General features: G+C 48.3%; 2 protein-coding genes and 1 long non-coding RNA gene across 8 annotated transcripts in view; 2 read left to right on the top strand and 1 right to left on the bottom strand.

Annotated features, from left to right (window-relative positions):
• PPP2R5C (protein phosphatase 2 regulatory subunit B'gamma) overlaps positions 1-19,583 on the bottom strand; it is a 134,266-nt gene extending 114,683 nt beyond the window's left edge. For 2 of the 5 annotated variants that reach the window (XM_057542151.1, XM_057542153.1), the window contains exons 1-3: positions 18,825-18,930; positions 17,810-17,875; positions 3,496-3,658 (exon numbers count right to left, since the gene is read on the bottom strand). In XM_057542151.1, coding sequence (XP_057398134.1) covers positions 3,496-3,658; positions 17,810-17,875; positions 18,825-18,851 — 256 coding nt within the window. In that variant the 5' untranslated portion in view covers positions 18,852-18,930. Of the gene's footprint in view, positions 1-3,495; positions 3,659-17,809; positions 17,876-18,319; positions 18,469-18,824; positions 18,931-19,437 lie in introns of those variants that run through there. The other 3 variants (XM_007178853.3, XM_057542152.1, XM_007178848.3) reach the window with 3 other exon arrangements.
• LOC103003117 (ATP synthase subunit g, mitochondrial-like) lies at positions 4,934-9,297 on the top strand. Its single transcript, XM_007178914.2, has 4 exons — positions 4,934-4,940; positions 5,058-5,114; positions 6,069-6,274; positions 8,977-9,297. Exons 1-4 carry the CDS (start codon positions 4,934-4,936, stop codon positions 9,295-9,297), a joined length of 591 nt encoding a protein of 196 aa, XP_007178976.2.
• Positions 19,584-19,599: 16 nt separating the features above from the next.
• Positions 19,600-22,418, top strand: part of LOC130707489 (uncharacterized) — a 39,859-nt gene continuing 37,040 nt past the window's right edge. For both annotated transcript variants that reach the window (XR_009007386.1, XR_009007387.1), the window contains exon 1: positions 19,600-20,193. This is a non-coding gene — a long non-coding RNA (uncharacterized LOC130707489). The remainder of the gene's footprint in view (positions 20,194-22,418) is intronic.

Genomic DNA, 22,418 nt, shown 5'->3' with positions numbered 1-22,418 from the left:
TAGTGAATTTTACAGTATGTAAATTACGCCTCAATAAAACTCTTAAAAAAAGGCTAGGGGCTTCCCTGGTGGCGCAGTGGTTGAGAATCTGCCTGCTAATGCAGGGGACACGGTTTCGAGCCCTGGTCTGGGAAGATCTCACATGCCGCGGAGCAACTGGGCCCGTGAGCCACAACTGCTGAGCCTGCGCGTCTGGAGCCTGTGCCCCGCAACGGGAGGGGCCGCGATAGTGAAAGGCCTGCGCACCGCGATGAAGAGTGGCCCCCGCTTGCTGCAACTAGAGAAAGCCCTCGCACGAAACGAAGACCCAACACAGCCAAAAATAAATTAAATAAATAAATAAATAAAATAGCTATTAATTAAAAAAAAAAAAGGTTATGATTTGAAAAAAAAAAAGAAAAGAAAACCTATGGATAGAGCTGAAATTATACTCAGAGGAATACATGGCTTTAAGTGAACTCTGTATTTAACTTAATAAATGAGGAAAACAATAAAATAAAACAGGATAAGTAATTAAGATAAAAGTGGAAGTGAAATATATTGAAAACAAAATAATCAAAAGAATAAATGAACTCATAAGGAGACATCACCACCACACAGGTAAAAGAAATTAAAAGATTCATTAAAGAACACAGTGTACCAGTCAATACGTGACCTACTCTAAACTGACCTAACGTGGAAGGAATCTGCAGATTTATCACTGAGCAAAGCACTAGGTCCAGCTGAGTTCTAAAGCAACCTTTTCACCCTATGTCATGTACTGTAAGATACATCTGTTATTCCACTGTTGATTTTTGCTAAAATCGGGTGCATTTTACAATCCCTGTCATCAGATGGCAGCACGAGAGAGTGGCATAAAAATGTACAGACCATCCTCAGGAAAGATCACGAAGTGCCAGTATCAACACATTTTAGATTTGACAAAATACATTAGTACGAAAAAGGAAGAAAACTATGGCCCAGCTTCACACAGGAGATATGAAAGCAGAGATTAACGAAAATTAATAAACTGAACCCAGCACGTAGAAAAGTTATAATATACTGCGACAATATTGAGGTTTATCTCAGTAATGCAAGGATAGCTACAAACCAGAAAATCTATCAACACAGCAATTATTAAATTAACATCTTAAGGAGAAAAATCATATGGCACCTGATGAAATTCAGCAGCAGTGCTAGCACAAGACCAACCGGCCAGGGTGGTACTGGTAAGAGCCATGCAAATGTGAAGAAGCAGTCCAATGGAGGTCAAGCCCTGGACCAGGGCTTAAACCAAATATAAGCCAGATACAAGCCTGCTGGAGAAGCAGCAGGCTGGGTGAAGGCGATTTACCAGAAACCAAGGGCCATTTTCACATGGAACGAGGAAATGCTGAAGCCTTTCACCAAAATGGGAGGTAACAGGGAGGCCTGCTCTCACCTCTGTTATCTCTGTGGTACTGGTCCTAGCTAAAGGCACAATAAAATTAAAACAACCAGTATGTGTTGGTATAAATATTGGAAGAGAGATAAATGTATCTAGTTACAAATGACAGGACTATATATGCAGACGCTAGTAAAAAAATTACTAAGATCAATAAGAAAATTCGATAAGGTGACAGAATAAGAAAATATTTAAAAAACCAACAGCATTTCATTAGATTGGTAAGAACTAACTAGAAGTAGAAATGAAAAAAATATAACCCCATGACGAGAGTGACAAAAACTATAAAGCACTTAGGAATAAATTTAATGCAAAGGTAAAGAATCCCAAGAAAATCATAAAACCTTGTAAAAAGTCAGAAAACAAGACCCGAAAAATGGAGGTGATGCACCGGGTTCCTAGATGGAAAAAGAGTATCATAAAAACATGAATCTTTCCCCAGTTAATATATCTTTAATGTAATTCCAATCAATTCCTTTTTTTTTCTGAACCAGACAAAATTACTTTAACACGCATACAGAGGCACTAATATTTTGCAACAGCCAAGAAAGATGCACCAAACAAGGCCAGTGAGGGGCACGCCTTGACCAGTGTGAAATTCTGCATATGTGGGTGTGCTCCTTCCAGGCACAGTGAAAGTACAGGCTCTGCCTGGCAGCACACATCCCTGATGGGCACTAGGGACAGGGCCTGGGCCCTGAAGGCTCAGCAATAGCTACGGGAAGCCTTTTCCACCCCAGACATCTGAGTGTTCCGGCTGGGCCTCCTCAGGGCACTGGGAAGGAGTGACAGCAGGCTGGTGGGGAAGGGTGCTGGCCCCAGCAGAGCAGGCCCTTGGTTTTGTTTGATGTGGTCCCCCCGAACCTAGAGCAGGGCCAGTTTCCAGGTGTTCCACACAGTATCTGATGAATGAATAAATAGCATCAGAAAGGTATGGACTATCTGGGAGGGGGAGACTCCTCAAAAATGACCTAGTATGCATGTTATCTACTACAAAGCTAAACCAAATATAAGCCAGATACAAGCTCTGTAAAATGCAGCGAGAGGAGAGCCTGGATTCCTAGCAAGTGAGGGGCCAGAAATGCATCCATGAATCCATAAATCCCTCCCTCTATCCACTACTCCATCCCTCCACCCCTCCCTCTCTCCATCTACCCCTCCCCCTGTCCAGCAATCCCGGACACCTGCACTGAGCTCTGGCTCTCTGCCCTGCAGTGCGGAAGGCGCTGGAATGCACCTGTAGAGATGACAAGCTTCCTGCTCCAAGTTCATACACGATGAAAATTAACCGTAGAAGACCCACTGCTATGAATTTAAGGTATGAAAATTGTTTGCTGTTTCACTACACTAGTCTTATATTTTAGTAAACATAAAAGTGTTCAGAGGTTCACATTTGACTTTGGGGTCCTTACCCTACTTCCTCAATAAGGTTTTATGTATTTCAAAATCTCCTAGAGGAGCACTTTTAGGGGCTGAACACCCTCAGATGGAAAGGGGTGGCTGTGCTGTTTGAGGGGAGTTTGAAGCAAAGAGCACTGTTCCCTGACTAGTCTCAAGTAGGACACCCTGGGTAGAGGTGCTCCCGAAATGACTCATAAGGAGAAAGTCCATAAAGGACTATCGCAGAGTCCTCAGGTCCCCAACACCAGAATAAGGAAGAGCTTCTACCACAGTTTTTACAATTACTCTACTTGTAGTTACTCCTTTCTGAATTTCTGGAGTTCTAAGACAAATGAAAGAGGAGAATTACTTAAAAGAAAATTGGCTAGCTTAATTACAATTAACAGGAAAAGATTTAAAGTCTTTCCTCTGCGTGTGTGTTTTTTTTAAAGTGTTTTGTACCTGTAATGTACTCATGATCACATTTTTATCTTAAATAGCTCTGGAATTTGAAATATTAGTTGGTTAAGTTAGTGACATTCAATCTAAAAAAACTGAATAAAGAAGAAAAAAATAACCCTACAGAATTTAAACACAGCAAAGGTACAAGAAACTAGCAAACTATCAAAAGGTTACTCCTTCCCCCTAAATGGGCAAACTTTAACTTTTGAAAGATGAATAATAAAAGTTACCTTTTAAAGATGGTAGTTTTTGAAGTTCTCTATTATTGCTGGCGCTAAACCTGGAAGAATTTTGCCGTTTGTCTTTCTTCACTACGGGCTGAGGGGCTGGCACTTTTATTTTACTAGATGCTGCAGACGGGGCAGCAACAAGGCTGTTTTTCCTGCTGGGAATCTGTTTCCAAAATGAAAACAAAAACAAATGAGTATGTCAAATGGTTGTATTTTATAGCACAATTAGCATAGGCAAAAAATACACATAAAAATGCAAGTTTTGGACTTCCTTGGTGGCACAGTGGTTGAGAATCCGCCTGCCAACGCAGGGGACACGGATTCGAGCCCTGGTCCAGGAAGATCCCACGTGCCGCAGAGCAACTGAGCCCACAAGCCACAACTACGGAGCCCACGTGCCACAACTACTGAAAGCCCACGCGCCTAGAGCCCGCGCTCCGCAACGAGAAGCCACCGCAGTGAGAAGCCCGAGCACCGCAACGAAGAGCAGCCCCCGCTCGCCACAACTAAAGAAAGCCCGCGCGCAGCAACGAAGACCCAACGCAGCCAAAAATAAGTAAATAAAATAAATAAAAATTTTTAAAAATGCAAGTTTTGCTCTGGGATAGTCTCCTTCACGCTACCGTAACAACTTAACCCCTTATAGTTGCTGGAGTTTGAGGCTACATCCCACCCCTACCAATGCTACATTTCAAGAGACTTCACAGATATATCTAATTTCCCCTATCTTCTTTCAAACTTCTTACTTATAGGTTGATGATAGTGACCCTCCAAAGATGTTCACATCCTAATTCCTGGATCCTATGAATATGTTTCCTTACTTGGCAAAAGGGACTTGGCAGGTGTGATGGGGTTAAGGATCCTGGGATGGCAGATGATCCTGGGTTATCAGGGAGGGCCCCACGTAATCACACAGGTCTTTGTGAGACAAGAGAAGGCAAGGAGGCAACGAAGCAGAGGTCAGAGAACGTAAGATGCTATGCTGCTGGCTTTGATGACAGAGGAAGGGGCCCTGAGCCAAGGAGTGCAGGTGGCCTCTAGAAGCTGGAAAAGGCCAGAAAACGATTCTCCTCTAGAGCCTCCAGAAAGGACTGGCCAGGCTGACACCTTAATTTCAGCCCATTTCAGACTTCTGACCTCCAGAACTGTAGGATAATGAGCTTGTGTTCTTTCAAGCCATGAAGTTTGTGGTCATTTGTACAGCACCAACAAGAAACCAGTATAGTTGGGTACCTTATAAATGACAGCTTTCCCTGTTTGCTCACATTCAGCCCTCAAAAACGAGTAAAGGCTACAGAAAGTTGCTTTCCTCTTGAGCAACAGGAAATGCTCTTGTTTCTAGCCTCTTTCCTTGCGTTCGTCTCCAGGCTCCAGATTCAGTGTGCTCGTCTCCAGACTGCTCCGTGACAACTAGGCTGTCCCACGACGTGCAGCTGACATGCAAGGTGAGAAGCAGCACTGCAAACACTCAAGCAGAGGCGGTGGATGAGTGTGAGGGCACGCGCAGCAGAGCCAGGGGGTCCCCTGTTGTCCGTGCAGGCTAACGGGTCGAGCTTGCCCAGGAGCCCTGTGGAGCTTGGCTGGGCTCGGCCGCAGCAGTGACGGTGACAGCCGCAAAGGTGAGTGTCCGCTGTCAAGATTCTCTGTGCAACACACTTCCTCCTCCCACACCCTCCCGTCTGCCCAAGGATGGGCTCTGTATGTGCACACAGGCTCTTATAAGAAGCCCATCAAACTCGTCCTAGAAACACGAACCTGCCAAGCCCCTTCCGATTACACAGCGCCAAAGAGACACACTGACTTGAGCCCCCAACTATTTGCTCTCACCCTTGAATGGGATTTTTACTAAGAAGTTAAGAGCTGCTTTATTTTTTAATAAGGTGCTTAAGAATATCTGGAAAGTTTTCCAAGATGCCATACTGCCACGCACAGACAGAACTCTGAACCGTGAGCCAGGGCCTGGGTTCCCTTTTCTCCTACAGCCAACAGTTCCTTCCTCGAAATGTGCTTTCTTGGGCTCTGAGCGTGATGTTTGTCATTCTTTCCACCTATCATGAGAGCATGGGTCTTTCTTCCTTACAGACACCGTCCATAACTCTCCTCCTCCACGGAATTCCCCAAGCTGAAACCATCCTGCACAGCGTTCTCCAGATGCCCCCAGAAAGCCCGAGCGGTTACTCCACAGTCGCAAACAGCCCCTCCTAGGAGACGTACTCGTTTCCAACGTTGTTACATACACACACGTCCTGCACATTAAAGTCCGTCTCCTTTTTATTCTCCTGTAATGCCGAATCCAGTGCTATACACATGATGACCGTGACAAACAGCTGGGTACAAACATGAGCAAAAGCAGCTCCACCGCTGCTCCTACGCGGACAGGACAATGGACCGTGCGTCTTACCGAACAAAGCTTTTAGCACTAGGACTGGGTGACCTGGCCAGTACACAGAGCAGACCGAGTCCAGGGGTATCGACAGCCACCACAGGGGACACGCTGAGGTAAGGCTTCCAAGGTCCGGGACAACACACAGGTACCCGAGCACCTGCCGCCTCTCCCTCTGGCCTCCCTCCAGAGCGCCCTCCTCGGGACGGGCAGAGCGAGCGTCTAGCAACGAAAACCTGGCTGCGTCACCCCGTCCAGCTTAAGGGCTGTCTCCAAACTCCCGCAACCGCGGTCACCGCCTCCCCGCTAGGGCTGGGCCTGGCGGCCCGCTCTCCACGCTCAGGTCCTGGCGAGGCCCTCCCCGCTGCCCAGGCGGCGCTCCCGGCCCCCTCGGCGGTAACTCCGTCCCTCTGCCCACCCCGAGGGGACGCCCCCGCACAGGGACCGTAGCTGGGGGTGCGGGCGGGGCTGTCCGGCTCTGACAGCGTGCAGGCCGGTTCCCTGAGGGACACGGGGCTGCCCGGGGCCCCGACAGCAGGCTCAGGCGCCTGCGAGGTCGGAGCGCTGCTCTGAGGACGTGTGAAGACCCGCAGGGGAGGAGCTCTACGTGAGGGCGCGCGCGCGCGCGCACGTGTGTATGTGCGTGCGTGCGTGCGCGGCACCGAGAGCCCCCGTGCAGGCGAGGCCCCAGGCGCCCGGGCTAAGGAGCCCCACTCTATCTGAAGGGGCTGGAAGCCATGGAAAGCGTTCGGGTGGGGCGATGACACAAAAAGCTTTTTTTTTTTTTTTTTTTTTAATATTCCATTGGCTGGATAGACCACACACGTTTCTATTTTTTAAAAAAATTTTTATTTATTTATTTATGGCTGTGTTGGGTCTTCGTTTCTGTGCGAGGGCTTTCTCTAGTTGCGGGGAGCGGGGGCCACTCTTCATCGCGGTGCGCGGGCCTCTCACTATCGCGACCTCTCTTGTTGCGGAGCCCAGGCTCCAGACGCGCAGGCTCAGTAGTTGTGGCTCACGGGCCCAGTTGCTCCGCGGCATGTGGGATCGGCATGTGGGATCTTCCCAGACCAGGGCTCGAACCCGTGTCCCCTGCATTAGCAGGCAGATTCTCAACCACTGCGCCACCAGGAAAGCCCAGCTTTCCCTTTTAAAAAGGCCCTCAGGCTCAGATGTGGAAGCCGAAGGGCCCACAAGAAAGCTTTTCTGGTTGTCTAGACAGGAGGTCAAGACGCGGAAGCGGAGGCGCGTGGGCAGCGGGGGGAGGGGGGTGACTCTGGGAACCCGGGCGCCCGCAGATGGCGGATGGTGGGACAAGTCACCGATGTGGCAGGGAAAACGGGTAGAAATAAGCCCAACTGTGAAGGGGCTGCGGCTGCGGCACCCGGGTGGCGATTCCATACGAACGAGGCGAGGAGTCAGAACTCGCGCATCTCCTGCCCCCTCCACGGCTGCTTTATGTGTATCACACTAACCAGTAGCTGAAACCCCATAGCGGCATGCCTTTCCATCAAAGCAGTGTGGTAGTGGCGTAAGGACAGACATGCAGATAGATGGATGGAACAGAATTAAGAGCCAAGACCGCTCAATGGGAAAAGAACAGTCTCTTCAACCAATGACACTGGGACAGCTGGATAACCACGTGCAAAAGAATGAAACGGGGGGGGAGGGAATCCCTACCTCACACATACGCAAAAATCAACTCAAAACGGATCAATGACCAGTCATATTCACGACCTAAATATAAAAGCTAAAACCATAAACCTCTTAAGAGAATACCGAGGTAAATCTTCATGACCTTGGATTTGACAGTGGTTTCTTAGATATAACACCAGAAGCACAAGCAACAAAAGAAAAAACATAAATTGGACTTAATAAAAATGTAAAACTTTTGTGCATCAAAAAGACACAAAAGACACTTTTTATTAAGAAAGTGAAAAGACAATCCATGGAATGGGAGAAAATATCTGCAAGTTTTGTAATAAGGGTCTAGTACCCAAAATATACAGGCAATATCAGAGATACTGGAGAAATTCCAGGTCCTGCTCCAGACCACTGCAATAAAGCAAACATCACAATAAAGCTAGTCACATGAAGTGTTTGGTTTCCTAGGGCATATAAAAGTTATGTTTACACTATGCTGTAGTCTTTTAAGTGTGCAATAGCATTACGTCTAAAAAAATGTACACACCTTAATTAAAAAATACTTTATTGCTGAAAAAATGCCAACCATCATCTGACAACACAGGGTTGTCACAAACCTTCAATTTATAAAAAAAAACAGTATCTGCAAAGTACAACAAAGTGAAGCACAATAAAACAAGGTATGCCTGCGTTAAGAACTCCAACAACAGAAAGACAAACACCCATTTAAAAAACTGGCAAAGGGGGCTTCCCTGGTGGCGCAGTGGTTAAGAATCTGCCTGCTAATGCAGGGGACACGGGTTTGAGCCCTGGTCCGGGAAGATCCCACATGCCGTGGAGCAAGTAAGCCCACGCGCCACAACTACTGAGCCTGCGCTCTAGAGCCCATGCTCCGCAACAAGAGAAGCCACCGCAATGAGAAGCCCGCGCACCGCAACGAAGAGTAGCCCCCACTTGCCACAACTAGAGAAAGCCCGTGCGCAGCACCAAAGACCCAATGCATCGGGGAAAAAAAAAACCTGGCAAAGAACTTGAACAGACATTTCTCTGAAGATATACAAATGGCCAATAAGCACATGAAAAGGTGCTCAAGATCTTTAGCCATTAGGCAAATGCAAATGAAAACCACGATGACATAACACTTCACACCCGGTAGGGTGGCTATAATTTAAAAAAAAAGAAAAAAAGGAAAACAAGTGTTAGGGAGGATGTGGAGAAATAGGAAACAGGAGTGCACACAGCACTCACCCAAAGCAAACTGCTTAAGGGCAGGGGCCCTGCTGTGTCCCGTCCTGAATCCCCAGCACCTGCGATGGCGCTCAGCACATAGTAGGACCTCAGAACGTACCTGCTGGATGACTATGAGTGAGTGAATCTACTGAGGGGAAGCCTGCAACGTGAAAGAGAATGGCCATTCAGCCGGCCAGTCGGGGCGACAGACTTTCCGTCCACAGCCCAGAACCACAGCCCAGTTTGTCCGTAACCTCGCGGAGAAGGCCCCAGCGCTGGTCGACACTGCTATGACTTACTTGAAGCCTCGACTGGCCATACTTTGGCACTATGCCAAGGTTGAGCTGGTCCCTCCAACCTCTGCTGAGATCCCTACAGCTATTCAGAGCTTGAAAAAAATTGTCAGTGGTGCTCAAACCAGTAGCTTCAAACAGCTCACAGTTAAGGAAGCTCTGCTGAATGGTTTGGTGGCCACTGAGGTGTGGACGTGGTTTCATGCCGGCGAGATCACAGGCAAGCGTGGCATCATTGGCTATGATTTTTGAAGACCAATCTTTCACATGTGATTATATTTGCTTTATTATTTCGGTGTTCTTGGACCATGTGTGAGCGAGCAGACTGGTTTTTGAATAAAATAAGGCAATGTGTCAAAAAAAAAAAAAAGGAATGAAGGAAGGAAGGAGGGAATGAAGTCAGGGAGGGAGGGAGGAAAGAAAGAAAGGAAGGAAGGAAGGGAGGGAGGGAGAGAGGGAGAAGGAGAAAGGCCAGATGAAGGGAGGAAGATGACTCTGGGAGAGAGAACGTTCCCTCCCACTACAGAGCCCATCCTCTCCCTCTGACCACACCGTACTGCTTCCGGTGCGATCCGGATCAAACCAGAACAGTCCAGAGAGGTTTGCTCTGTGATGCAGGGCTCAGAGTGGATCAAGTAAAATGGGAAAGTACAGACTTCGCACTATTTTCTTTTTTAAACCATGTGTGTTCTGACCACCCCCCCCCCCATAAAGATAGATATCTAAAAAGAAAGATGAGAAGCAGACAAGGTGCCTGTGTCCCTGGGGCCTCTCTGGGTCCACTCCTGTGGGGACTGGCGTGGCCTCCTCTGTATTTCCGGTGCGGGTCTTTAGAACTTACGCGGGTCCTGGACCAAGTGGTAAGCAGGGCCTCCTTTCCACCTCACCACCAAAGCCCCTTCTCACCTGCCTCTTCACCCTATTTTACCCATTTCCTTCTCTTTTGCCAATTTATATGCCTTCTTTTCTCAATTTAATCTTAAATTTGATATTTCATATGAAGAAGAGTGATAGCTAATAAAGTTAAGTTCAATGCGCTCACATTAGAGTTATTTTGGAAGCTACTGCTAGGGTCTAAGGCAGCTCTGTCCAGTAGAACTTTCTGTGAAGTGGGAAATGCTCCCTATCTGCTGTCCAGCAGGGGAGCCATTGGCCACAGGTGGCCACTGGGCACTTGAAATGTGGCTAGCGTGACCGAGGAGCTGAATTTCTCAATCCAATGTATTTTTCATTAACTTAGACAGCCACGTGTGGCTAGAGGCTAACCTCTTGGATGGCGCAGGTCCAGCACCTCAGAGCCGCCAGGTAGCCACTGCGCAAAACCAGCTTTAGGTGGGAGCTAACGCCCCGTTAGAGTCATGCTCAAGTTCATCTTTAAAAAACACTTATGATAAAGGAAAACGCAGTCTTCCAGCTAACAAAGCTTTTCTTCCTCCCCCACCTTGGAGAGTTAAATTTCTAGGCCGGTTCTCTCACTCCCCCAGGTGGAGAAAACGAAGATGACACTGTCGCTGGCGTTTGGGAAGCAGCCCTTCCCAGCAGCAGCTGCTCTCAAACCTGAGGGAGAAGCAGGGCCCGGGAGTCTCCGCTCCACACGACAGACTGACAGCAAGACGCAAGGCTGTTACCAAAATGCTGGGCCAAACCAGACGGCATCACTCCCTGACCTGGGCGGGTGCTCAACACTCAAGGAAACACTGAAGACGTTCTCGAGTTGCGATCTTTCAGAGGAATTTTCCCTGTGACTTAGGAAAACGTCCCCATGACATGCTGGTGCAGACTGACTCTCCCAGCTCCCCACACGCAGGTGGAAACCTCGCCACCACTGTGGGGCAGGGCTCCAGGCTTGCATTCGCTCGGAGCTGCTTCCACGAACTGGAACACTTTACATGATTTCACATAAGTCGCTTGAAGGACTCTTTCTAGAATTACGCATCATGTAACGGAGCTTTTATTTAAGAGCGATGGATGCTGGCTGATCTGATCTGCCAGCTTTACCTACTACACACACGCCACATCCAACATGCACTCAGGAACTCCACAATTTAATGGCGATCCTGTGTTTGCTTAGATGCTTTCAAACATCTGATTTCCTCAACCAAAGCTCCAGGTGGCTCTTTACAAGAATGTGCTCCATCTTGCCTCATCTATCCAGCGGCTGCAAGTGTGACTGACTGGGGGGGCCAAGTTACTCCCAAGTCTCCTGAATGTCCAAGCTCAACAGATGTGACACTTCACAAGTAACAGAAAACAGTGCTTCACGAGTAAGGACAATAGCATACTCTTTATCTTACCAGTGCTTGCACAGGACGAGAGACGCTCAAAACAAACCTTTCTCTCTCTCTCTGTGTATGTATGTGTGTGTGTGTGTATATATATATATATATATATATATATATATATACACACACACACATATTTCTGTGTGTGTACATACACACACAACTTACAAATGTGTATTATGTTCTGCTGAGAAATACTCCCAAAATAAAATTAAAATAAGAAAGACAGGGACTTCCCTGGTGGTCCAGTCATTAAGAATCCACCTTCCAATGCAGGAGACGCAGGTTTGATCCCTGGTCGGGGAACTGAGATCCCTCATGCCGCGGAGCAACTAAGCCCGTGCGCTCTGGACCCGCGTGCTACAACTAGAGAGCCCGCAGGCCACAACTAAGACCCGATGCAGCCAAATAAGTAAATAAATAAATATTAAAAAAAAAAAAGATAAAGTACCAGAGATCATATGGAAACCTTGTATTTACATGGAAACCCTATTTTGAAATGCTTTAATTAGAATAAGGTCTTATGACACTATGCTTTTTACCACTGACCTCTGGTGGTACGTAAAAGCAAACAAAAAACAAAAATAAAATACAGTTGACCCTTAACCAGCATAGGTTTGAACTGCACGGGTCCACTGAGACATGGATTTTTTTCAGTAAATACGTAGTACAGTACTACATGGTCCGAGGTCAGTTGAATCCCTGGATGTAGAACCACAGATACGGAGGAACCATGGATATGAAGGACCAGCTCTAAGTTATACTGGGATTTTTGACTGTGCAAACGGTTGGCACCCCTAACCCCCATGTTATCCAAGGGTCAACTGTACTCTTCTTAAAATTTTACAAAAAAAATTAGAAACATTAGGAAAAGACCTAATACTATTATCTTCTGCTTTGGTATAATGCTATTTATTTGAAACAAATTACACTGAATGAAAATTCTGCATTAAAATTCCCTTAGAGGATCAAAGAGGTGATAAAGCAATAAGCCTCTTAACGAGAGATTTTTTTTTTCTTTCAAATTTACAGTATCAGAAAAACACCAGCAAGCTGATTGATTTGAAGCTCTCCTTCTTCCTGAGCACTTTCAAAATCAACCAACAAATACCTCTTGACACCAGGCCCTAATACGTATGGCATATTAGTGCAAAGACGAATCAAGTTAAAGTGCTGTCCTCAAGGTCTCGGTCTAGTTAGGGAGGCAAATCACAGGTAAATAAAAGTTGTCCAAGGCACTATACGTAATAAATAATTGGTGCAGCAAATAATTGCTATTCAAACTGAAAACATGGAAAAAATACGCTCCAAGATGGTGAGAAAAACCTTCCTCTAAATTTTAGAAAAAATGAACTTGAGTTGGAGCTAAAAAGATGAAAGGATTCAGATAAGCAAGAAAGTGGATGGGAAAAAGTATTCTACAACAGTTCTCAAAGTGGGGTCCCTTAGGTCCCTTCTGGGATCTACTATTTTTATGATAACACTAAGACACGCTTTGCCTTTATAACCATCGTTATGTTGATTTTTCACAGGCTACCAGACATGTGGTATCAAAACAGACTGAACGCAGGCACAGACCTGAGAGGCCAGCTGTCTTCTATTAAGCCAGACATTAAAGAGATTTGCAAAAATACAGAGCAATGCCATTTTTTTCAGTGAACTTTTGTAAATAGTTTTCTCATAAAAAGACACTATTTATGTTAACGTGTAATGGGTGTGTTGTTATTATTAGATGAATTAATGCATATTTAAAAATTTTCAATTTTAGTTTCTAATATGAAGAACACCAGAAAGCGACAGCCCACCTAGCTCAGAGCTCTTTGGGACCCTCATGAATTCTGACGTCCCTTTTGTTTCGGCAGCACTGCTCTTCTCATGAACACGTGCCAGGCATGATTCGCAAGCAAATGTACATGCTCTGTGGAGGGATCCTTCTGGAGCAGTGGTTGCAACACGGGGCCATCTTGCCCTCCAGGAGACACTGGGCAACGTCGAGAGGCACTTTTGCTTGTCACCACTGGAGGGGACGGGGAGCTACTGGCATCTCGTGGGGCTGACCAAGGATGCTGGGGAACATGCACAGGACCACAGGGCAGCCCCACAGGGAACACCTGGCCATGGCGCTGAGGGTGGGCGGCCGCTCAAGGGCAGCAGTGTCACCCGTGGGAGACACTCAGGGCCTACCAAGCGTCCAGCTTGTAGCGCGGGGCAGGAGTGGGCGCCAGAGAGGGGGCGGCTCAGGGAAGCCTCACTCCCCTGAGGACGGTGAGCTCGCGGCACCTCCGGACCCCAAGATCTTCCAGTCAGCAGCTGACTGTCCTCTGCAGAGCCATCCTTCCTGAACACCGGGGCTCTAAGCAAAGATGATGCGGACTGACTGGAAGGGTGGCAATTAAAAGCAGGCAACTCCCATTTCCTATAAAATAATTATGTAAGAATTTCAAAAAAGTTTTTTTTTTTTTTTTTTTAAGCTGCGTGGCATGTGGGATCTTAGTTCCCCGACCAGGGATCGAACCTGTACACCCCGCAATGGAAGCACGGAGTCAACCACTGGACCGCCAGGGAAGTCCCATCAAAAAAGTTTTTAAAGTACTATTCCTTTGAGTCCTCTCTGCGTTTCACTGGAGTCCAGTTTAGGGTTGTACTGGGAAAAGTCGGGGAGAGAACGATGGAAAAAGCGGCACGGGAGGCCCCCAGTGAGAGCCTGAGCTCAGAATTCAGCCTCCAGACAGAGGCTTTTGGTGTTTGGGGACAGGAGTCGGGGACTCTCTTCTCGGGAGGGGACAGTCACGGCCGCCTCCCCAGAAAACCCACACAGCAACACCACTTCCTTGTCCTCCTCCCACTCACTCAGCTTAAAACGCCTGCTACAGAGTCACGTGACTGGAGAGTCAAAAAATGTTTCATGGAAAGGAGTCTTTCATAAAAACGTTATTCCCGTTAACATGTAACGGGTGTTACTGTTATTACTAGATGAATTAATAAATATTTCTAAAGTTTCAGTTTAAATTTCTAAGACACAACTCCACCACCGACACCGATGAGACCCCAGCAAGCCTGGCTCCCTGTCTCCGGAACCCTGGGGGCCAGGGGCAGGGGAATGTAAACGGACAGGTCATCAAGAGAAAGAAAAGTTATTACTAAAGGTGGAAGGGGTCAAAATAAGCTAACAAGCTGGAGAGAGGATTGTTCAGCTTTCCTTTCAGCAACAGATATTATGTAAGAGTTGCTGTAGAGACTTTCAAACAAAACTAAGCTGAAGCAGGGTAAGTAAGATACACAACTGGAGAACAACACTCGAACGACCTTTAATGTGCTTACAACGAATCAATTTACAAAAAGCACGAACACTTTTTAAAACGTAACTTTGGACACAGTACACAAATTAAAATAACGATGTCAAAAACCACGGTTGCATGGTCTGATCCTCTAAAATGGACTTTAGGAATCTCTGAGCAATTTACTAGGATTCTAAATGTTCATCCAACGAGCCTAGCTATGTTTCTACAGATTTGAATGTTGCACTGAGAACAGCTGCTCAAAGATGAGTTCCCTCTGTCAATCTCCACAGTTTTCCAAGGCAAGTTACCTGTGAGCCCATTTGCCTCCTCACTCCTTAAAAGCGTGCTATGAAATAAACCAGCAGGATGTATTGGGTGGAAACTGATTCCCAGGACATGTATGGATAAGCAAATCAAACATTAAACATTCTATTTGAAAGAGAAAAAAGGCCAAGAAAGATGTTCCAATACACATCGTTCAAAGAATAGGAGTTTCTACCAAAAGACAAAAGTTGCGCGGCAGCAGTTACGACTTTTAATGGCATTCTGTTACATGGGAAGACACATCCTGCCAGATATCTTGCAGGGAAAACTTTCAAGAGAGGTCACGCCTAATCTATCCCATATACTTCAAAATGGCCAAACCTGAAACTCACCAAGTCGTTTTAGGGATGAGGAAATAGGGCCACAGAAGTTAGGTGCCATCGTTTATGGCCATCAGGAGTCAGCATTTTATTCACTAAGCCCCTGGCTGAAGCACTCTATCCTTTACTGCAGGACTTCTTGCTAAAAACCCACGCCATCACATGTCCCCGTGTTCTAACCACAAAGTGGTCTGCAATGTTAGCCACCTGCCCCTTTGTTTTCCTTGAGGCCAGATGATCACCGGCCAGGACTTCTGTATAAGGACCTTCCCCACACTTGAAGTGGTGTATTAATTAAGTCAACCGCAGGCCAAGTTCTTTAACGTTTTCTCTGTTGGGATTACTTCTCTGCCCCGGACGAGCACCTGCTCTGCACCTCTCGGGCTGGGCAGCCCTGGATGTGCTAACTGTCCTAGCAGAGGGGTGTCCACAGGCTAACCTGAGCCAACGCTGACTGTGAAGGTGACGTGACATCAGAAAGGTGTGAAAAGCAGCATAGGAACTGCAGACCTATGTGAACGGTTCAGGTTAAAATATTCGAGTTCAGAGTAGTATCAGCAGACAGGAGAGGAAGAGACTGTGTGTAATGGTCTAATTCACCTGCGTGAGCCCATCACACTTGGTAAGGGGGTGGGACTAGAAATGAAGAACAGAGAGGAACACTGAGGTGGGAGAGACAGCAATGGAAAAGCAATGGTCAACTCCAAGTTCAGAGGAACGGAAATGCCTCGATTTGTGCTCCTGCAAAATATACATAGTGATCTGCCAACTGTCATGTTAATATGCCATGTTGCCTCTGGGATCCTTAGGAGGAAGTAGTGAAGGGCCCAACATTTCAGTATTTTTCAGTGGTAATTTCAAGCTCTGTAGCTCCAGCTCTTAGACAGTAGCGCTAGAAAAAATACAAAAAGACAAGCGGGGCATCACACTCAAGACACTGCAGACCACACCTCAAGAATCTTAAGCAACTGACCGTCTAAGAACCCAATCCACCTTAAACACACATTTTACTTATCAGTGGCTTTGGTATCTTTGAGTTACTGAGAGGTTTTCTTCAGATTCAAACTTAACATTTTCCCATCCTTACAGCCAGGTTTTCTCCACTAGAACAGGAATAAATGAAACATACACACTGATTTTTGTGTGTGTGACACGAACAGTGAGAGACAGGTATGTGAGCAAGAAAGGTTTGGGGGAGCACTAGGAAGTCTAAGCAGTTTTAATGCAAGATCAATAAACCAAAAAAGGGAAAAGAAAAGGCATACGCCCTTGCGCAGCAACTAAATTTCATTTAAATCAATTTAGTCAAAAGAGTGACAGGGAAGTAATCAAGTCAAATGCAAGAATGCCACAGTAAAACTTGATTGCCTGCTATAAAGAAAGGGCAGGGAAAGATTGGCACAAAAATATTGATATTAAAGGAGGCTTTCGGATTTCTGTTTTTTGCTTTGGGGAGGGCAACAGATTTGCTGGAATAAACCACCTTCTGAAGAGGAGGGAGGCTTAGAATGTACCAAATGATAAGGAAAAGATAACCTGGGGCTTAAAAAAAAAAAAAAAAAAAGGCTACTGCAGATAATGGTCCGTTAACTTATTTGCCAGACAGAACTGAACTCTATTCTAATTTGGCTTATAGGAAAGGGTCTGACACTTGTAAATTACCTTCATCTGTGATAAGACTAAGGACTTCAACAATCCAGCTCTGGAGAATTATGACACCAAATTAAGCAGCTTCTCTGCTACCAGTGATTCAGAAGGGCCTATTAGCTCTGCCTGGGTCCATGCAGCTCCTGGACCTGTAGCCCAAGGTGCTCCAGTTCAACAACTAGTCACAGGGAAGAAAAGGCAAAGCCAAGTGCTGGCTCTGCAAATGCTATCAAAGCACAGTCCCACCAGGTAGACACAGTCCTCATGGAGCATGCCAGCTGCTTCCTCAATGAGCCCAAAGGCAAGAAGCAAAAGTGGTCAGAATTGGCCACTACAGACAAAGAAAAAAATGTGAAAGATGATAGAAGATTGTACAAAAATAGCGAAACTAGATAAACCAAAATATACCAACACTGTTGGGGAAAGAGGCTAAGGGGATCAGACATCAACAGAGAAAAGCACAGGGCACGAGCAGCAGAGACTGCATCCAGGAAAGCAAGGGTGACAGGAGAAGGAGGTTGAGCTGCTGAGAGACAGACCCGGCCCCTTGTAAAGGAAGAGGGAGGATGGGAAAACTAATAGGAACTTGAACAACACCAGTATGAGAGAGCCCCTGAAACCAGTCTCCACAGGAGGGCTGCTAGATTTGAGATTGGGGGGTGGGGGATGAACTTAAAAATACCAGCTGCACAGATACGCACAACTTTCATTAAAATATTCATATTTCCCCAAAGACGAATAATACAAACCCAAATAACTAAAATGGAGGATTATGAAAGACACTAGAAAAATATCTCATACAGGGAAACATTTTAGAAGAAAACATTTTAGGTTTTCTCACCCTCATTTTTTCTACCCTAAGTTAAAAGGTGTTCATGAAAAAATGGAAAGTGAATATTTAAGAAGTTACCTCTGATTCTATTACGTCTTGTCCTTCTTTTGAACTTTTTCCACTTTTCCCTGCTTTTGGTGATTCCTGGGAAACATCAAGCAGAATCAATTAGGCCTCTCAATTTTTAGACTGCTAAACATCAGATAAACCAAAATGCAGTTTTACAAATATTTATACAATTTAACAATGACTTTTGATAGCTTTAACCGATACCATCAAGAAATTCTACATCATATGGTTTAGAGATACAATATTGTGATGCAGCACCCACCCACCCAAATTCAGATTCTCCTTGTTTTCTTCGTCTGCATTATCTGGCACTGACAACTTTAAGCAGAAACAGGTAAACCCACATTTATACAGTGCTCTCAGCATCTTGAAAGATCCACACCACATCCCTTTTTTTCCTTCCCACCCTAAACCCTGGGAGCGAGGATTTCTGGGGTGATTCTGAAACGCTACAGAGCTCCACCTGAAGCAAAAACATACCCCCCCCCCTCCGCCCAGATGCAAACGCAGCACACTCACATGCATCGCCGCCGCCGCCGCCACCCAAGATAATAATAGTATTTCAGAGCCCCAGAGCGTCCCTCCGGAAGGCAGACGATTCTTCCTAAGCCTTTAGCGGGGTCCGTTCGCTGCCCATCTCCCCGGACGGGGGTCCCTGATAGGCGCCTGCACCCTCACCCCTGGAGCCCCTGCCCAGGCGTCTGCGACGCTGGGTCAACCACCTGCGCGGCCCCACCTGTCACCTCACGCCCACCGCGCGAGCTGCCCCAGGGCGGACACCCACGCCGCCCCCCACCTCGGCCGCCACCAGGGCCATCAGGACCCCCGTCCCGGCCTGGGCTCCGCGGCCCCGGCGCGACCCACCGCCCCTCGCCCCCACCCCGGGAGCGGGCAGAGGGCGCCCCCGCGCTCGCAGGACCCCTGAGCCCCGCCGGGCCCCGCTCCCGGGCAGTTCCCCGCCGCCCTCCGCGCGGTCCCTTGCCCTCCCCGCCCAGCCCGTCCAGCGGCCCGGGACCCGACTCACTTTCTCCTTCTTGTTTTTATTCGGCATGGCTGGTGCGGACCACCGCCGCCGCTCCCGCCGCCTGCCCCCCGCAGCAGCAGCTCCCCCGCCCCGGCCGTCGCGCCCCCCCGGCCGCCGCCGCCGCCGCCGCCCGGGGACTGAGTCGTTCGCTCGCTCACGGTTCCCCTTTCCCAGGCTCGCGGCGGCGGCGGCGGCGGCGGCGGCGGCGGCGGCGGCGGCGGCGGCGGCGGCGGCGGCGGCGGCGGCGGCGGCGGCGGCGGCGGCGCGGCGGCGGCGGCGTCTCTCCACCCCTCCCCCGGCCCGGCCCTCTTCGCCCCCTCCCCGCTCCCCCCAGCCCTCCACCCCGCCCCTCCCCGCCCCTAGCCCGCGGTCCCGCCTCTGAACCGCCCGCACCGCCCCCGCGCCGGCCCCGACCCCCCGCCCTCCAGGCGCCCCGCCATTGGCCGAGGCGCCCTCACGTGCTCTAACGCTCTCCTGTATCCCCGCCCCTGCGCGGCCTCGTCTGCAGTGCCGCGCTCCAGCTAGACTCGGCTTCAGGCGGGGTAGCGGCGGCCCGGTGAGCCGAGCCGCGTTGGGGGGAGGGAGCCTGGAACTTCAAACTGAGGCGACAGACCGGGGACCGCTGTGGAGGTTCGGGACGGAGAGAGCAGGGGGCAAGTGAGGCGTGGAACAGGCACGTTTGAAACGGATGGCTACAACTTCTGCAGCCGGCGGGGCGCGAACGGCGACCTCTGGCCTCGTCCTCTCGCCGCCGCGGCGCTCGCCGAGCTTGAAAGTGTCCGGTAGCGGCTGAAAAGGCCAGTCACCCACGCGAGCGGCGGTTTCACGGGTTCCCACTAGGCCCCACCTACTGAGGCTGCCCCGCCTCCTCCTCCGTCGGCCCCGCCCCCGATGTCCGGCCCGCCCTCCGAGGCCCGCCTCCGCCTTGTTGGCCCCGCCCCGCAGATCAGGCTCCAGCTTCGCCAATGGGATTTTATTTTCTTCTTTAATTTGGTTTGATCATAAGCCATGTGAGGAAACCTCTGTATCATGACCAGGAGTCACGTGATTTCCTTCGCCTCGGTCATAGCTCTGGGGAGATGAGTTTTCCAAGGAAAGAAGGCTAACTTTTGGATACACTACTTCCACAGTCTGTCTAGTGCAGAAATACATTAGGTGTTAAGACTCCAAGAGTGAGCGGATTTCACGTGCGGGAAGCATTGGTGTCTCACCCGTGATGTTTAGGTGTTGAGTCTTAACGGGGTACTTAGAAACCACTGTGTTCTCTTAGGCCCCAGTTTTCACTCATGAAAGGCGCCAGGCAAAGCAGTTCGATTATTCTGTGTGACTCTGCCATGGGAAAGCTAAAAGAAGAAAAAAAAGACCTAAAGTGAGTAGTGTCGTGAGACGTCCTGAAAGTAAGTTGTGCCTGCAGGTGTCTGAATGTGTGCTTTTAGAAGAATATCCTCAGGTAAACTGCACAGACTCAAACAGCTGTTTGTGCAGAAGAAACGGTTTTTGATTAGTCTTTTAAGTGGGTTAATAGTTTCTCCAAAACAAATAGTGAAAAAAAGTGGGGGGCGCGGGTGGGGGTAGAGCAATACCTCTAGTTAATAACATTTCGTTTTTAAAATAAAATATGTGCTGACAATTTAATAAACCCAATATAAGTCTGTATCAAAAAGGATAATTCTGAAACTATTAGTTTATGACCATGGAGCTCTAAGGGGGCTCAGGGGCTTCCCCGAGACAAGTGTATGCCACCAGTATCCATTCATTCAACAAACATTTGTTGGATGCCCACTGTGTGCAAAGCACAGCGCACGGGATTCTGTGGTGAGCAAGGCACGACCCTTGTCCTCAAGCACTCCACGTCCTTGGGGTGGAAACAAGAAAGTCAGCAATCACAAGACGTGACGTGCGCCATGACAAGTCTACAAGGTCTGGAGTGAGAGTGGTCTGGCTCGTAAGCGTGAAAGAACACAGGAGTATTCTGTTATGGCCGGAGTTGAGAGTGAAGGAACGAAGACTTCCGATTAAGACTAGTACTCCTTGGCGAGGAATTGGACTTTGTTTTTGACTGTAGTTCGGGGTCACTGAAGGATACTAAGCTGGGGAGTGACTTGCTCATTGTGCTTTAGAAGACACTGTGGCAGGAATGTTGGGGGAGGGGAACAACCAGGATCTAATTATGGTCCAGATGCCTGCCAGCGAGGCATCTCTATGGCAATAACAGGGGGAAGGATCAGAAATACGCTGGAGGCCGACTTGCTCAGGTGGGAGAGCCAGAATCGAAGATAAAAGGCTGATGCCCGAGTTTGTAGTTTGGGCAAAGTTGTGATGAGGAAGGGCCACGAGTGGAAAGCAGGCTTTTGAGGGAATGTGATTTCAGTTTGGGGACATGTTGAGTTTGAGTTGCATCTGCAACATGCCAGTAGGGGTGTCTTAGTTGGCAAATGGAGATGCAGATCTGACACTCAGAGTGTCCGTGCATGTCAGGGTATGTATTTATCAGGTTGGTTTGAGTTCGAGGGAAAGTATAGGGCAAGATACCAGAAAAGCTGCCTAGTTACCACCCAATGACCTTGACACCATAGCTGCCAGAGAAATTGGAATCAACACCGTCACCTGGCACATGTGTTCCTTAATGGCCACTGAACTGGTTTTCGTTTGTCCACATTAGAGAGGGCCATCCCATAGCCAGTGTTAGCTAACAGTTAGTTGTAGAATGTTCACAGGGGACCCTGGGTACCGTGCAGTGTCCTGGCTGCTGTGGCATTTACAGGAACGCTAAAGGTAGATGTAGCTCCTGCTCTCAAAAGAAGGGATTCAAAATAGGCTGTCAAAGGGCCATAGAGATGCTGTGCATGCGTTCACACTCAACGTTTGTGCATGTGTGTTGTGAGTGTGTGCACGTGTGCCCGAGGGTTACCTCTTCTGAGATGCCCCACCTTCTGCGTTCGTAAAGACACTGCCCATACTACACAGAACCCCTTTTCTTCAGACACCCCCGGCCCTTCTGGAACACTTTTCTGAGATGGCCCCTGGTAACCTAGAAATGCTTTTTCCACATCCGGCTTCTCTGTACAGTGGATTGCTTCATTTGTGCCCCTGAGGTCTCTCTCAGGCTGAGAGGTCCCAGAGGACTTAGGTCTTTGGCTGCACTGCAGTTGTCAGCCATAGGGCCGCAGAGTCCTGCCGCCTCACTCTGCGGGTAGGCTGGTGCAGAAAAGCAGGGCAGAGAGAAGATGGCTCCTGACCCGGAATTGGCCGTGGTGCCCCTTTGTGCGTCCACCCTCAGGAGTTCTTCCCACTCTCTCACCTTCAAAGACGTCTGTGACACAGGGGCCCCACCCTCACCATCTCCTCTGAGGCTGGTCTCGCCTTGGTCCTGCCTGCCGTGCTGCTGCTTTGGCCTCCCTGACCCAGAGCTCCCTCTGTCGGCTCTCTGGACATCAGCCTGAGTTTCTTTTTTTTTAATTTTTAAAATTTTATTTATTTATTTTATGGCTGTGTTGGGTCTTCGTTTCTGCACGAGGGCTTTCTCTAGTTGTGGCGAGCGGGGGCCACTCTTCATCGCGGTGCGCAGGCCTCTCACTATCGTGGCCTCTCTTG

Source organism: Balaenoptera acutorostrata, chromosome 3 (assembly GCF_949987535.1).
Source record: "Balaenoptera acutorostrata chromosome 3, mBalAcu1.1, whole genome shotgun sequence".
NCBI classification, from domain to species: Eukaryota; Metazoa; Chordata; class Mammalia; order Artiodactyla; family Balaenopteridae; genus Balaenoptera; species Balaenoptera acutorostrata.
This window is presented reverse-complemented; position numbering and strand designations above follow the sequence as displayed.

Excerpts from the sequence above, each read along its gene's own strand:
- LOC103003117 (XM_007178914.2), top strand. Across the intron at positions 5,115-6,068 it reads TGACGGTGACAGCCGCAAAG|AGCGCCCTCCTCGGGACGGG; the intron begins GTGAGTGTCCGC and ends GCCTCCCTCCAG. Across the intron at positions 6,275-8,976 it reads CGCTCCCGGCCCCCTCGGCG|CCCAGAACCACAGCCCAGTT; the intron begins GTAACTCCGTCC and ends TTCCGTCCACAG.